The 17,172-nt window shown below is 45.3% G+C and overlaps 1 protein-coding gene across 2 annotated transcripts in view; it reads right to left on the reverse strand.

Annotated features, from left to right (window-relative positions):
- The window catches only part of bap1 (BRCA1 associated deubiquitinase 1), a 55,230-nt gene extending 39,920 nt beyond the window's left edge, over positions 1–15,310 (reverse strand). The window contains exons 1-6 of one of the 2 annotated variants that reach the window (XM_067998984.1): positions 15,195–15,308; positions 9,978–10,007; positions 8,565–8,619; positions 5,624–5,756; positions 5,030–5,149; positions 3,381–3,442 (exon numbers count right to left, since the gene is read on the reverse strand). In XM_067998984.1, coding sequence (XP_067855085.1) covers positions 3,381–3,442; positions 5,030–5,149; positions 5,624–5,756; positions 8,565–8,619; positions 9,978–10,007; positions 15,195–15,231 — 437 coding nt within the window. In that variant the 5' untranslated portion in view covers positions 15,232–15,308. Of the gene's footprint in view, positions 1–3,380; positions 3,443–5,029; positions 5,150–5,623; positions 5,757–8,564; positions 8,620–9,977; positions 10,008–15,194 lie in introns of both variants that reach the window. The other variant, XM_067998985.1, reaches the window with a different exon arrangement.
- Positions 15,311–17,172: the final 1,862 nt, after the last annotated feature.

Genomic DNA, 17,172 nt, shown 5'->3' on the forward strand with positions numbered 1-17,172 from the left:
TTGGAGCTGCACTCATCCCGGCAAGTGGAGAATATTCCATCACACTCCTGACTTGTGCCTTGTAGATGGTGGAAATGCTTTGGGGAGTCAGGAGGTGAGTCACTCGCCGCAGAATACCCAGCCTCTGACCTGCTCTTGTAGCCACAGTATTTATGTGGCTAGTCCAGTTAAGTTTCTGGTCAATGGTGACCCCCAGCATGTTGATGATGGGAGATCCGGCGATGGTAATGCCGTTGAATATCAAGGGGAGTGGTTAGACTCTCTCTTGTTGGAGATGGTCATTGTCTGCCAGGAATATTACTTGCCACTTATCAGCCCAAGCCTGGATGTTGTCCAGGTCTTGCTGCATGCGGGCAGGGACTGCTTCATTATCTGAGGGGTTGCGAATGGAACTGAACACTGTGCAATCATCAGCGAACATCCCCATTTCTGACCTTATGATGGAGGGAAGGTCATTGATGAAGCAGCTGAAGATGGTTGGGCCGAGGACACTGCCCTGAGGAACTCTTGCAGCAATGTCCTGGGGCTGAGACGATTGGCCCCGAACAACCACTGCCACCTTCCTTTGTGCTAGGTATGACTCCAGCCACTGGAGAGTTATCCCCAATTCCCACTGACTTCAATTTTACTCGGGCTCCTTGGTGCCACACTTGGTCAAATGCTGCCTTGATGTCAAGGGCAGTCACTCTCACCTCACCTCTGGGATTCAGCTCCTTTGTCCATGTTTGGACCAAGGCTTTAATGAGGTCTGGAGCCGAGTGGTCCTGGCGGAACCCAAACTGAGCATCGGTGAGCAGGTTATTGGTGAGTAAGTGCCGCTTGATAGCACTGTCGACGACACCTTCCATCACTTTGCTGATGATTGAGAGTAGACTGATGGGGTGGTAATTGGCCAGATTGAATTTGTCCTGCTTTTTGTGGACAGAACATATCTGGGCAATTTTCCACATTGTTGGGTAGATGCCAGTGTTGTAGCTGTACTGGAACAGTTTGGCTAGAGGTGCGGCTAGTTCTGGAGCACAAGTCTTCAGCACTATAGCCGGGATGTTGTTGGGGTTCATAGCCTTTGCTGTATCCAGTGCACTCAGCCGTTTCTTGATATCAGGTGGAGTGAATCGAATTGGCTTAAGACTGGCTTCTGTGATGGTGGGGATGTCGGGAGGAGGCCGAGATGGATCATCCACTCGGCACTTCTGGCTGAAGATGGTTGCAAACGCTTCAGCCTTGTCTTTTGCACTCACGTGCTGGACTCTGCCATCATTGAGGCTCCTCCTCCTGTTAGTTGTTTAATTGTCCACCACCATTCACGACTGGATGTGGCAGGACTGCAGAGCTTTGATCTGATCCGTTGGATGTGGAATCGCTTAGCTCTGTCTATAGCATGTTGCTTCCACTGTTTAGCATGCATGTAGTCCTGAGTTGTAGCTTCACCAGGTTGGCACCTCATTTTTAAGTATGCCTGGTGCTGCTCCTGGCATGCTCTTCTACACTCCTCATTGAACCAGGGATGATGCCCTGGCTTGTTGGTAATGGTAGAGTGAGGAATATGCCGGGCCATGAGGTTACAGATTGTGCTGGAATACAATTCTGCTGCTGCTAATGGCCCACAGCGCCTCATGGATGCCCAGTTTTGAGCTGCTGGATCGGTTTAGAATCTATCCCATTTAGCATGGTGGTAGTGCCACACAACACTTTGGATGGTGTCCTCAGAGCGAAGAGGGGACTTCGTCTCCACGAGGACTGTGCGGTGGTCACTCCTACCAATACTGTCATGGACAGATGCATCTGTGACAGGTAGATTTGGTGAGGACGAGGTCAAGTAGATTTTTCCCTCGTGTTGGTTCGCTCACCACCTGCTGCAGGCCCAGTCTGGCAGCTGTGTCCTTCAGGACTCAGCCAGCTCGGTCAGTAGTGGTGCTACCGAGCCACTCTTGGTGACGGACATTGAAGTCCCCTACCCAGTGTACATTATGTGCCCTTGCTATCTTCTGTGCTTCCTCCAAGTGGTGCTCAACATGGAGGAGGACTGATTCATCAGCTGAGGGAGGGCAGTAGGTGGTAATCAGCAGGAGGTTTCCTTGCCCATGTATGACCTGATGCCATGAGATTTCATGGGATCCGGAGTCAATGTTGAGGACTCCTAGGGCCGGTCCCTCCTGACTGTATATCACTGTACCTTTAGTTTATATTGCCTCTCCTCGTTCTTCCTGCCAAAATGTATCATCTTGCACTTCTCTGCGTTAAATTTCATCTGCCATGTGTCCGCCCATTCCACCAGCCTGTCTATGTCCTCCTCACTGTTTACTACACTTCCAAGTTTTTATCATCTGCAAATTTTGAAATTGTGCCCTGTACACCCACGTCCACGTCATTAATATATATCAATAAAAGCAGTGGTCCTAGTACCGACCCCTGGGGAACACGACTGTATGCCTTCCTCCAGTCCGAAAAACAACCGTTCACCACTACTCTCTGTTTCCTGTCACTTAGCCAATTTCATATCCATGGTACCACTGCCCCTTTTATTCCATGGGCTTCAACTTTGATGACAAGCCTATTATGTGGCACTTTATCAAATGCCTTTTGGAAGTCCACATATACCACATCAACCCTCTCTGTTACCTCATCAAAAAATTCAATCAAGTTAGTTAAACACGATTTGCCTTTAACAAATCCGTGCTGGATTTCCTTTATTAATCTACACTTGTCCAAGTGACTATTAATTTTGTCACAATTATCGTTTCTAAAAGCTTCCCCACCACCGAGGTTAAACTGACTGGCCTGTAGTTGCTGGGTTTATCCTTACACCCTTTTTTGAACAAGGGTGTAACATTTGCAATTCTCTAGTCCTCTGGCACCACCCCCGTATCTAAGGAGGATTGGAAGATTATGGCCAGCACCTCTGCAATTTCCACCCTTACTTCCCTCAGCAACTGAGGATGCATCCCACCTGGATCGGGTGACTTATCTACTTTAAGTACAGCTGACCTTTCTAATACCTCCTCTTTACCAATTTTTAGCCCATCCAGTATCTCAACTACCTCCTCTTTTACTGTGACTTTGGCAGCATCTTCTTCCTTGGTAAAAACAGATGCAAAGAAGATAGAAAACAACTTTAAAAAATCCTAGAAATTTACAGGCAGCTACATACACTTGGATTTGCCTATTCAGACTACTTCCCCACAGGGAGTACTTGAGAAATGGTTTTAAAGGGACAGGCCAGGTTAAACATAGCTGACATTGGCAGCTAAGTATCCAAGTTGTGCCCCAGACCATCCACGAGCAACGCCACGGGTGATCCGCCAGAATTTAAAAACTGTATTTGAACCCTTGATTGTGTCGCATTCCACTGAAGTCTATAAAATAAATCACACTCCTACCTGGCGTGGCTGTTGTGTGCCTTTGCTAGCTCTGGAGCGTTGCCGATTGCATAGCCTTTACTCTGTGGAGCCAAAATGAATAGATCTGGTCACTTGTGGATTAATAATGCAGCAGTAGTAACAGCATCCAGCCCAGCCCAATGGTGACCAAACCCACTTCATTCACACAAAGTCACATTTTGTGGGTCCCGTGTTGAATGAATTCCAACTTGTTCAAGCTTTTTGGCCCCTCCTCTAATTTTCCCCTTCTGCTGAAGGCACTGACTCTTGCTGGGTAACAGTACCAATGGGTACCTCACTCAAGTAACCATTCTGCATTCGTGAGCCTAGACAGGGAGCGTCAGTAAGCTCTTTGACAATGGAGCTCGTCGTAGCCTTACTTGATGTCCATGTGCATGTGCATCTTCCAGCAGACGAGGACAAGGGCAGCAGGCGCATGGGAACAACACCACCTGCACGTTCCCCTCCAAGTCACACACCATCCCGACTTGGAAATATATCGCCGTTCCTTCATTGTCGCTGGGTCAAAATCCTGTAACTCCCTTCCTAACAGCACAGTGGGAGAACCGTCACCACACAGACTGCAGCGGTTCAAGAAGGCGGTTCACCACCACCTTCTCGAGGGCAATTAGGGATGGGCAATAAATGCCGGCCTTGCCAGCGACGCCCACATCCCGTGAACGAATAAAAAAAAAAGACGGCACTGGATAGCCATCAGGAACAACATGAAGCCTGGCTGATTTTTCCCCCCCCTCCCTAGTCCATGGTGCTGAGGACAACTGTTGCACCTCTAGTGTCACCATGGTTGAGATCAGCTAACTCAGATGGACCAGTGACTGAAGCTGGTCTGAATGGCTCAGTACCACACCAAGCATAAAGAGCTGATCAATCAGGGAGCTATTGTTGACACTGATAAAACAAGTCGTTTTTAAATAAAATAAATACATTTTAAAAATTGTTTTAAATGGTCCCCCGTTCACGGTAGTGGAAATCTGGAACTCTCTCCCCCAAAAAGCTGTTGAGGCTAGGTAAGTTGAAAATGTCAAAACTGAGATTGACAGATATTTGTTAGGCAAGGGTATTAAGGGATATGGATCCAAGGCGGGTATATGGAGTTAAGGTATAGACTAGCCATGATTTAACTGAATGGCGGAACAGGCTCGAGGGGCAGAATGACCTACTCCTGTTCCCATGTTCCTAGGACACATAGTGTCTAGTGGGACTCGCAGACTACAGGAGAGTTGGAATTGAGCAGGAGCATGCCTCCTAATGCCTGAAACCAACTTTATTTTTTTTCAGAATTGAAAACAGTCCTATAATCTGCAAACGGTTATGTAAATATAGACAGAGTAGAACATTGCACATTTATCCCTAGGCCAGTCTTTCATACAGTTTAGAACAGCTGAGGCAGATGCTGCAGCTGATGCAGGGTCTGTGGAGACAGAGGAATAGGGAGAAAGAAAGAATACATTTCATGAAAAAAATTGTACCCGTGCTGAATCTTTTTGCAACGAACTCATTATTTGATGAGCGGATTCAAAGGTTACTCAGTTCTACATTTTGACTGTGACTTCCAAAATCACGACTAACCACTTAAGAAAACAAAGCACTTTCAGCCAGTGTGGGATATTCTCCTGGTGAACCCATACCTCTGGGCTGAATCCTTTGGTAAAGTCCTTCATCCGGCTGAGGGTGGGACCCAACTCCACATTGTCGCAGTTCAAGAGGACGCTGAGCAAAGCATGCGTCGCACACGAGTTCGGGATCAACTTTGAGACAAGAGTGAACAAATGCAATTAGATTACTGAGCAATTGGAGAAACATGAGTTAATCAGGGCCAGTCAGCAAGGGCTCCTAAAAGACGGACTGGCGAAACTTATAAAATTCTGTGCGGAATTAACAAAGAGGACAGATAAAGAAAATACAGCGGATGTGGTTTACACGGATTTGCAAAAAGCATTGAATATGGTACTTCATTATGGCACACGGAAACATAGGGAACGTGGCAACATGGAGAGAGAGATGGTTGAAGGGCAAAAAGCAAAGGATAGGGGTAAAAAGAGGTATCTTGGACTAGAAAGATGTGGTGAATTGTCTTCCAGGGAGTCTAAGTTAGGGCTGTTCTTATTTACCAGATATATAAATGAACTGGACTTAGAAATCGGGGAAAACAGTATCAAAATTTGATTGTGACAATTGAGGGGGGCATGACAAATTAAGACAAGAACCGTGAAAGAGCTTACCTGGTGAGCAAAGAACATGTCATTAACAATTTCCTCATCGATCACCGATGTCTCGTCCACCAGAGGTGTCACCTTGCGCCGTGACCGCCGCTCTTCAATCCATTTGAACAGAAAGATGAATCCATACACTGGGCTGGAGACAAGAGGGCAAGAACAGTGTGAGGAAGCACATTCAATATCACACAGGGCCCTTGATCACATCAATAACAACTTGCATTTATATAGCGCCTTTAACATAGAAAAACATTCCAAGGTGCTTTACAGAGGCGTAGTCAGACAAAATATTGGCCACCGGGCCACATAAGGAGATATTCAGAAGAGTGACCAAAAGCTTGGTCAAAGTGGTGGGTTTTAAGGAAGCTCTTAAAGGAGGAGGGAGAGGCAGAGGGGTTTAATGAGGGAATTCCAAAGTTTAGGGCCTAGGCCTGAACGCACGGCTGCCAATTTGGGACAACGGGAGGGGGTTGCACAAGAGCCCAGACTCGGAGGAATGGAAAATTCTAGAGGGGGGTTTGAAGAGCAATCTGAAGTTACAAAGATAGGGAGTGGCAAGGCTATGAAGAGATTTAAATACAATGATGAGAATTTTAAATTGGAGGCATTGGGGGACTGGGAGCAAATGTGGGTCGGCAAGGATAGGAATGATAGATGAACGAGACTTGGTGCAGGATAGGATGCAGGCAGCAGAGTTTTGGATGAGCTGAAGTTTACAGATAATGGAGGATGGGAAGCTAGGAGAGCATCAGAATAGTTGAGTCTGAATCAGTACATAAGTAACACAGGATCACAAAGTGTTTTGTTACAAAGTCATCTGCTTGGAAAACCCCTCACATACTCTATGCAACAAAACATACAGCAGAACCATCACATGTATTGATACCTGCCATTTATATTCAGAGTTGTTTCCATTGTAAGGTGTTCTGTAATGCAGGTTCCCTTGCTGTTTAATCTACCCTGTTTATTGTTGTGCAGTCTGAATGTGCAAAACTCATTAATGTATAGTTGCTCCAAAAATCATGGATGCTATTTCAAAGTAATTTTGCCAGGCCAGAGACGGTGGAAAAGCACCAGGGGGATTGAGAGGTCTGCCTGACTGTGACCAGATGGTAGAGCCTAGTGCCTCCATTGCCGGAAAATTCCCTCCAATGGGAATCTTATTGCCTCCAGTTGTGCTCTCACCATTGGAGGCAGCAAACGGAACATAAATAAGCGGATATAAAAACAGAAAATGCTGGAGCAGCTCAGCAAGTCAAGCAGCATCGGTGGAGAAAGAAAAAGAGTTAACGTTTCAGGTCGAAAACCTTTCGTCAGAACTGACGCACGTTCGCCAGTTCTGACGAAAGGTCTTCGATCTGAAATGTTAACTATTTCTTTCTCCACAGATGCTGCCTGACTTGCTCAGCTTCTCCAGCATTTTCTGTTTTTATTTCTGATTTCCAGCATCCGCAGTATTTTGCTTTTGATAAATAAGCAGATGTCAAGCTCATCTCTGACCTGAATGAAAACAACGGGGAATTTGAAGACCTCTACACTGTGCTGTCCAATGTTGTCACTTGCTTTATTAAGTGTATCGGTACCAATATGTTTCAGGAAAAAACAAATCACACTTGTGCCAATACAGTTTAATATTGTGTACTACATGGGTACTATGGGTACAGTAGAGTAGTGATTGTGTTACTGGGCTAGTAATCTAGATGCCTGAACGAATAATCCAGAGAATGCAAGTTCAAATCCCACCATGGCAGTTGGAGAATTTGAATAGTTTTTAAAAAATCTGGAATAAAAAAAGCTAGTATCAGTAAAAGTGACCATGAAGCTGTCAGATTGTTCTGAAACCTAACAAGTCCACGAATGTCCTTTAGGGGAGGAAACCTGCCGTCCTTACCCAGTCTGGCCTATATGTGACTCCAGTCCCACACCAACATGATTGATTCTTAGCTGTCTCTGAAGTGGCCCAGCAAATCACTCAGTTGTATCAAACTGCTACAAAGAATATACGGATTGCAGCGGTTCAAAGAGAAGGCCCACTACCACCTTCTCAGGGCAACTAAGGATGGGCAATAAATGCCGGCCTTTGATCAGGGCTCAACAGATACCAGTCTGCAATGGGATTCCTAGCCCATGTACATGGAGACTGACTGTAGTGCCTGCCTGCCTCAACACACACCAAAGATTGAACCTAGGACCTTCTCGGTCTATATGGCTCAGCAACAAACAACGCAGCATACCTACCCACCAAGCCTCGAGAAACTCCCAGCATTTCATTCCTGGTCTGAACACTCACAATAACAAGTGTTCTGCTGCAGAGCCTCATTTTTTTCCCCAACTATTGGCATAATTCATTTGAATGTGGAGGTTGAGGAAGAACACTGCTTTCTGCTACATGCAGTGCAAGTCTTAGAACAACCCCATCCCCAGCAATCTCCTGTTTTGAGTGCCAGATTAAAAGCCAATGTATCAGAGGTATCCAACCAATCTCAAGAAGGAAAGTGGATTATGATTCATCCTTGTTCCCCCTGTTGGCTCAGCCGTAAAGACAATGTGGAACTGAGTTATAGATATCAGAAGGTGCCAGGTTTGATTCCCAAGGCTATGCTAAATGAGTTGGTATGATTAAATAATACACTACAATTGGCCTTAGCCAGGCAAGGTAAAAAAGAAATCAGCCAGTGGTCCTGTTCCTCTCCATCATCCACTAACTCCTGCTGGACAATATGTGTGCTTGGATGCCAGGCAAGCAGAGCATCAGCTTGGTTGAGACACCCCAACCCAGTTGAATGGTCTGTGGTCACTCAATGACCCAGTGCACTCAAGATGAATGGGCACTTAGACATTTAGGCAAAAGGCACTTTTGGAACTGTACCTCAGCACGTGTCATCACCTTGGGGGTGGGGGGTGGGGAGGAGGGAAGAAACTAGCAAAAAAAATCAGAAGGACTTACCCCTGAACTTTACAGTGCAAGTCATAGATCTCCTCCACTTGAACACCTTTTACACCTGGGAGCAAGGGAATAGAATCACAGAATTGTTACAGCACAGGAGGTGGTCATTCGGTCCATCGAGCCTGTGCCGGTTCTTTGTAAGAGCAATCCAGCTAGTCCATTCCCCCGCCCTTTCCCCGTAGCCCTGCAAATTTTTTCCCTTCAAGTATTTATCCAATTCCTTTTTGAATGCCACGATTGAATCTGCTCCCACCATCCTTTCAGGCAATACATTCCAGATCATAACTACTCGCTGCATAAAAAAGTTTTTCTTCATGTCGCCTTTGATTCTTTTGCCAATCACCTTAAATCCGTGTCCTCTGGTTCTCAACCCTTCTGCCAATGGGAACAGTTTCTCTTTCTTTACTTTATCTAAATCTGTCATGATTTTGAACACTTCCATCAAATCTCCTCTCAACCTTCTCTGCTCTAAAGAGAACAACCCAGCTTCTCCAGTCTATCCACGTAAATGAAGTCCCTCATGCCTGGAACCATTCTAGTAAATCTTTTCTGCACCTTCTCTAAGGCCTTCACATCCTTCTGAAAGTGTGGTGCCCAGAATTGGACACAATACTCCAGTTGTGGCTGTACCAGTGTTTTATAAAGGTTCAACATAATTTCCTTGCTTTTGCACTCTATGTCTCCATTTATAAAGCCCAGGATCCCAGATGCTTTTTTTTAAAATCGCTTTCTCAACCGATCCTGCCACCTTCAAAGATTTGTGCACATATACCCCGAGGTCTCTCTGTTCCTGTACCCCCTTTAAAATTGTACCATTTAGTTTATATTGCCTATCCTCGTTCTTCCTGCCAAAATATATCACTTCGCACTTCTCTGCGTTAAATTTCATCTGCCATGTGTCCGCCCATTCCACCAGCCTGTCTATGTCCTCTTGAAGTCTATTACTATCCTTCTCACTTACTACACTCCCAAGTTTTGTGTCATCTGCAAATTTTGAAATTGTGCCCTGCACATCCAAGTCCAAGTCATTAATATTGATCAAAAAAAGCAGCGGTACTGGTACCGACCCCTGGGGAACACCACTGTATACCTTCCTCCAGTCCAAAAAACAACTGTTCACCACTACTCTCTGTTTCCTGTCACCTAGCCAAGTTTGTATCTGTGCTGCCACTACCACTTTTATTCCATGGGCTTCAATTTTGCTGACAAGCCTATTATGTGGCACTTTATCAAACGCCTTTTGAAAGTCCAGAAATAAAAAAGCTAAACACAATTAGTTTGGATCGAAAGACGTGATGAATGTCACAGTGCAGCAAAGTAATTTTAACACAGATATTAGGAAATCTCCAACAACCTAGTTGGCCAAGGTCCTGTATTTTATTGAAGCATGTTGCAATGTGAAAAGATACTTACCAAAATCCTCTACCAGCAGGGTGAAGAGCCCTGAAATGGAGAACAGAGATATACCATGAATGTAAACATCTCTGGCATCCAGCACTGTAATGATGTTGGGTATTATCAAGATTTAGACAATTTGTTATTGAACACATCTGTACAGCAGATTTTTAGTAAAACCTGGGTAACATTTATGTACTTCAGAAGGTTGTGGGTTCAAGCCCCATTTCGAAGACTTGAGCACATAATCTAGGCTGACACTTCAGTGCACTATTGACAGAGTGCTGCTCAGTTGGAGGTGCCATCTTTCAGATTAGACGTTAAACCGAAGTCCTGTCTGCCCTCTCAGGTAGACATTAAAGATCCATGGCACTATGTTGAAGAAGAGCAGGGGAATTCTTCGCGGTGTCCTGGCCAATATTTATCCCTCAATCAGCGTCACTGATTATCAGATCATTACCACAACGTTATCTGTGGCATCTTGCTGCTGTGGTTCCTACATTACAACAGTGACTACACCTCAAAAGTACTCCAGTGGCTGTAAAACGCTTTGGGACATCCTGAGGCCGTCAAAGGTGCTACATAAAAGCAAGTTCTTTTTCTCTTTACTGTGGTCCACTTCAACTGTGAGAAACACCCAGTATTATAATTCCAGATTCGACCCTTCCAAACTTGACTCGAGTATGAAGTACATCTCGGGCCTAACAACACCGAACACTTTCCAAACCAGTAATTGGAACAGTGGACAACGCCTTCCAAACCAACAATTGGTACAGTGGACCGACACTTTCCAAACCAACAATTGGTACAGTGGACCGACACCTTCCAAACCAACAATCTGTACAGTGGACCGACGCCTTCCAAACCAACAATCTGTACAGTGGACCAACACCTTCCAAACCAACAATTGGTACAGTGGACCGACACCGTCCAAACCAACAATTGGTACAGTGGACCGACACCGTCCAAACCAACAATCTGTACAGTGGACCGACGCCTTCCAAACCAACAATTGGTACAGTGGACTGACGCCTTCCAAATCAACAATTGGTACAGTGGACCGACGCCTTCCAAACCAACAATCTGTACAGTGGACCGACGCCTTCCAAACCAACAATTGGTACAGTGGACCGACGCCTTCCAAACCAACAATCTGTACAGTGGACCGACGCCTTCCAAACCAACAATTGGTACAGTGGACTGACGCCTTCCAAATCAACAATTGGTACAGTGGACTGACGCCTTCCAAACCAACAATTGGTACAGTGGACTGACGCCTTCCAAATCAACAATTGGTACAGTGGACTGACGCCTTCCAAATCAACAATTGGTACAGTGGACTGACGCCTTCCAAACCAACAATTGGTACAGTGGACTGACGCCTTCCAAACCAACAATTGGTACAGTGGACTGACGCCTTCCAAACCAACAATCTGTACAGTGGACTGACGCCTTCCAAATCAACAATTGGTACAGTGGACTGACGCCTTCCAAACCAACAATCTGTACAGTGGGCAGACACCTTCCAAATCAATAACTGGTATAATGGACAACACCTTCCAAACCAATAATTAGTACAGTGGACCAACACCGACCAAACCAATAATTGGTACAGTGGACCAACAGCTTTCAAACCAATAATTGGTAAAGTGGACCACCAGCTTTCAAACCTGTAATTGGTACAGTGGAAAACATCTTCCAAACCGATATTTGGTCGTGCACCAACATCTTATTGGATAGGGGAATATCTATGGATGTTGTTAAAAGGACTTCCAGAAGGGATTCGATGAAATCCCTCATAACAGACTGTTAGCTCAAGTTGAAACTCATGGAATTGAGGACAAATTACTTACCTGGTTAGGAAATTGGCTGAGCAGCAGGAGACAGAGTGTAGGGATAATGGGCAGGTACTCAAATTGGTGTCCCACAGGGATCTGTGTTGGGGCCTCAACTATTCACTGTATTTATTAACAACTTAGATGATGGGATAGAGAGCCACATATCCAAGTTTGCCGATGACACAAAGATAGGCAGCATTGTAAGCAGCGTAGATGGAAGCATAAAATTGCAGTGAGATAGTAATAGATAAAGTGAATGGGCAAAACTGTGGCAAATGGATTTCAATCAAGGCAAATGTGAGGTCATTCACTTAGGACCTAAAAAGGATAGTTCAGAGTAATTTCTAAATGGTGAAAAGCTCAAAACAGCAGAGGTCCAAAGAGACTTATGGTCCATGGAACTTGGAACTTGATCATTAAAATGTGCTAGGTATGACTCCAGCCACTGGAGAGTTTTCCCCCTGATTCCCATTGACTTCAATTTTACTAGGGCTCCTTGGCCACACTCGGTCAAATGCTGCTTTGATGTCAAGTGCAGTTACTCTCACCTCACCTCTGGAATTCAGCTATTTTGTCTATGTTTGGACCAAGACTGTAATGAGGTCTGGAGCTGACTGGTCCTGGCAGAACCCAAACTGAGCATCGGTGAGCAGGTTATTGATCAGTAAGTGCCACTTCGTAGCACTATTGTCGATACCTTCCATCACTTTGCTGATGACTGAGAGTAGACTGATGGGGCAGTAATTGGCCGGATTGGATTTGTCCTGCATTTTGTGGACAGGACATAGCTGGGCAATTTTCCACATAGTTGGGTAGATGCCAGTGTTGTAGCTGTACTCAAACAGTTTGGCTAGAGACACGGCTAGTTCTGGAGCACAAGTCTTCAGCACTACAGCCTGGATATTGTCGGGGCCCATAGCCTTTGTTGTATCCAAAGCTATACAAAGCCCTGCTTAGACCACACCTGGAATATTGTGTTCAGTTCTGGGCACCACACCCGAGGAAGGATATATGGGCCTTGGATTGAGTGCAGCATAAATTTACTGGAATGATACCTGGTTTAAATTACAAGGAGAGATTACACAAACTAGGGTTGTATACCCTGGAATTCAGAAGATAAAGGGGTGATATGATCGAAGTTTTCAAGACATTCAGGGGAAAAGATAGGGTCGAGTGAAACTATTTCCGCCGGTTGGAGAGTCTAAGACCAGGGGACATCGCCTAAAAATTAGAGCCAGGACTTTCAGGAGTGAAGTTAGGAAATACTTCTACACGCAAAGGGTGGTAGAAGTTTGGAACTCTCTTCTGCAAACGGCAGTTGATGTCAGTTCAATTGTTAATTTTAAATCTGAGATTGAAAGATTTTTGTTAACCAAAGGTATTAAGGGATATACCCAAGGCGAGTATATGGAGTTAGCTCACAGATCAGCCATGATCGCATTGAATGGCGGAACAAGCTCGAGGGACGAAATGCAATACTCCTGTTCCTATCATCCAAACCAGTAATTGGTACAGTAGACCAACACGGTGCAAACCAATAATTGGTACGGTGGACAACAACTTCCAAACCAATAATTGGTACAGTGGACCAACACCTTCCAAACCAATAATTGGTACAGTGGACCAACACCTTCCAAACCAATAATTGGCAAAGTGGGACCAACACCTTCCAAATCAATAATTGGTACAGTGGACCAACACCTTCCAAACCAATAATTGGTACAGTGGACCAACACCTTCCAAACCAATAATTAGTTGCAGTGAAAAGAAAAAGACATAGATTTATCGAATGCCTTACACGACCGTGGGATTTTGCAAAGCACTTTACAACCAATGTAATACTTTTGAACTGTAGTCACTCTTATAATGTAGAAAACACGGCAGCCAATTTGCACACAGTAAGGTCGCACAAACAGCAATGAGGGATTGTTGGTTGAGGGATAAATATTGGCCAGGACAACAGGGAGAACGCCTCAGCTTTTCTTCGAATAGCGTCTTGGGATCTTTTACGTCCACCTGAGAGGGCAGGCCTCAGTTAAACGTCTCATCTGAAAGACGGCACCTCTGACAATGCAGCACTCCGCCAATACTGTACTGAGGTGTCAGCCTAGCTCAAGTCTCAGGAGTGGGACTTGAACCCACAACCTTCTGACTCAGAAACGAGAGTTCGAATTTGAAGACAGTTACACTTACTGGGACCTTGCCCTGCAGTCTGAATACCCTCACATCCATTCAATCTTAATACCAGAGAACCTGAGCTATTGTTTTACATTTATTGCAGGTATTCCCAGAACAGGTCACATCAGCAGGGAATGTATTGGAGATTGCAGGATCTGTACAGATAAACCCACCCTCAGCAGTTTTGTCTTTTTAATCAGCAGTGGTGAAATATGACCAGGTTTGAGAAGTGGCATAAGAACACCACAAACTGGAGCCAAAAACAGTCTTGTACTTTTAGCTTGGAGGACAGAGGCACAAGCATTCAAAACTTTATGCCATGGACTAGGCAGCTTTGAGTCTGAAGTCAAACAGGAGATAGGGGTGGGATCATGGCTTGACTTGCAATGTTGTTCCACTCTTGTTGAAAATGTATTATGAAGCACAATAACCAATGTTCCCCCCTTTTCTGCATCACCAGAGTAATGGGGAAAAACACACAAGTTCCATTTTGAAAAATCAACTTTTACCATCTGAATCTCCCCTTTTTTCTCACCTCCCTTGATGTGGTCAAAACTGTAGAATTATAGAAGTTCACAGCACAGAAAGAGGCCATTCAGCCCAACGTGTCTGTGCTGTCTCTTTGCTAGACCAATCCAAAACTAATCCCACTGCCTGCACTCTGCTTCAAATATTTATCCAACTTTCCCTTAAAGGAAGCAATGTCTCTGCCTCAGTTGCTGTTTGGATATGGCTCTATTCTTGCACACGTAAGGTTAGGCAATGTTTGTGTGCGGGCTGCTGGAATGTGGGGATATCACAGCCAAGCCCAATGCGCATACACACACACACACAGACTTTTTAGTGGGAGTCACTGAATAGCAGGAGCAGGAACCCCAGCTGATTTCCCCCTCCCTAGCCCTGGGTGCTGAAGCCAATTATAGTGCCCTGGCACAGAGCAGCATCAAACTTGGGACCATCCTGGTCTGTAGGCATCAGCACAGCCTAGTTTATACACACATTCCATAATATTCCTGGACAGGTGGCAATCTTCAGCAATGGCTCAGTCGCCAAGGCAACCCCAGCAGCGAGGCACTGACTGCAAGTGGCTGATAAATAACAGACTGGTCCATTCAGTAAATATCACACTGAGCTGAGCACTGCAGGTCACAGGGCTGAGGGTCCACGGGCCTTATCCTACCCCTGCAGCCCTCTAATATTACCTCCTAAGCTCACTTACCCGGGTCGCTCTCCAGCTCCAGCCAGCCTTTATTCATGTTCTCGCCCGGCTCTCCATCACTCCGACAGCCCGGGCTCCACAGCACACTCGGCGCAGGAACAGGCCGCAAACGTCATCAGTCCACGACCACGCCTGCGCAACAGCTGCGCCACTGCCCCTCTCGCTGCCATGTTTGTGCGGGGCGGACTAATTGAAATTGATGTTTTTCTTTTGACCTGGTAACTTCCATTCATTTGGAGGGGCAGTCAATCTCATTTTGGTTTAAGATTGTCACCCACTTAGACGTGTATCCCGTTTAATAATAAAAATGATTATATTTTTAATTGTAAATTGTGTAATTCCTGACAGTCACCTAGTGCTCACAGCTCTGTGCTAAACTTGTCTTTAACAAAGTTAGCAAGGTATCTCGACTATGTGTGTCTGTTATATGCTAAGTTTTAACTCAAACAACTCTAAGATACTAATTGCAAAACTACAGATGAAGTGATACAGAAAAACCTACCCCGCTCTCATTTTAATGGGTTTATTTATTGATTGCGATTTATTTTCTTAGACCCTTCACCAGCGTTTTGAAGGCCCAGTCAGCATGTCAAAGTTTGTTTATAAAAAGTCAGCGCTGGGCTCCTCTGCCAAATCCTCCCATTCCACTCTTCCTCAATTGCTGGACAAGTGCTCTTCCTCTCAGCACACTCCCAGTGCTACCAGCCAGATTTGCTGCCGCAGTATAGAAGAAATCTTGATGGCCATTAGCACTGGGAAAAGAGGAGTAGGACATGTCCAGTGTGCTAGCCACTGCATTTAGGGAGAAGTGGACAGGAAGGGGAGAAATGGATGGCAAAGGAAGTCACAATAGATGGCAAGGAGAGGTGAGAAAGAAAGAACTAGCATTTATACAGCACCTTTTGCGACCTCAGGACCTCCCAAAGTGCTTTACTGTCAATTAAGTACTTTTGAAATGTAGTCACTGTTGTAATGTAGGAAACGTGACAGCCACTTTGCACACTGCAAGCTCCCACAAACAGCTACATGATAATGACCAGAAGATCTATTTTAGTGATGTTGATTGAGGGATAAATATTGGTCAGGACATCAGAGAGAACTCCCTTGCTATTCTTTGAAATATTGCCAAGGGACCTGAGAGGTTTAACATCTCATCCGAATGGTGGCACCTCCAACAGTGCAGCACTCCCTCAGTACTGCACTGGAGTGTCAGTCTAGATTTTTGTGCTCAAGTCTCTGGAGTGGGACTTGAACCTACAACCTTCTGACTCAGAGGAGAGAATGCTACCTACTGAGCCACAGGAGGTGTAAATGGATGGCAATGGGAGGTTGCAGAATGGATTGCAGTGAGGGGGAGTGGATGGCAGTGAAAGAGGGTGTGGAGTGAAGGAGGAACAGACTGGATGGTAATGAAAGTGGGAAATAGTTGGCAACAAAGGGGGAGTTAGAAAGCCAGCGTTAATTGAGAGAAAGTGGGGAAGGAGAGTGCTGCATGAATGGGGAGAGGGGGGCAAAGAGTGCCAGCATGACCTGTGGGGAGTGGAAGGAAACAGTATTAGTTTGAATGGTGGGAGTGGAAGAAGACCTACCGGCCTAATTGGGTTAGAGAGGCAGGAGATTGGCAGGTTGAAGTGACGAGGGAGTGAGGAGCACCAAAATGTACTTGGAGAGTTGAAGAAGAGAAAGTCCTTGTGAAAGAGTGGGGAGTTTGATGGAAACCTGTGTCTCTGTGAACTGGTTCCAGAGGGGATTGTGTGCCTTTGTGAACTGGGGTGGTGCTGGAGGGGGAGGGGAAGGTGAGGGGGGGGGGAAGAGAGTGACCGTTGAGGTAACATTTGAGTAAATGATGATTTGTTCAAAATCCAAATGTCACTTTGTTTATCCTCTTTTTTTGGATTAATTGTGAAGTATAAAAATCCTTAAAATGAACAAATATACATAAATTTTAATATAAAAATTCAACACTTTCCAGGGGAGC

Source organism: Heptranchias perlo, chromosome 17, assembly GCF_035084215.1.
Source record: "Heptranchias perlo isolate sHepPer1 chromosome 17, sHepPer1.hap1, whole genome shotgun sequence".
Taxonomy (NCBI): Eukaryota; Metazoa; Chordata; class Chondrichthyes; order Hexanchiformes; family Hexanchidae; genus Heptranchias; species Heptranchias perlo.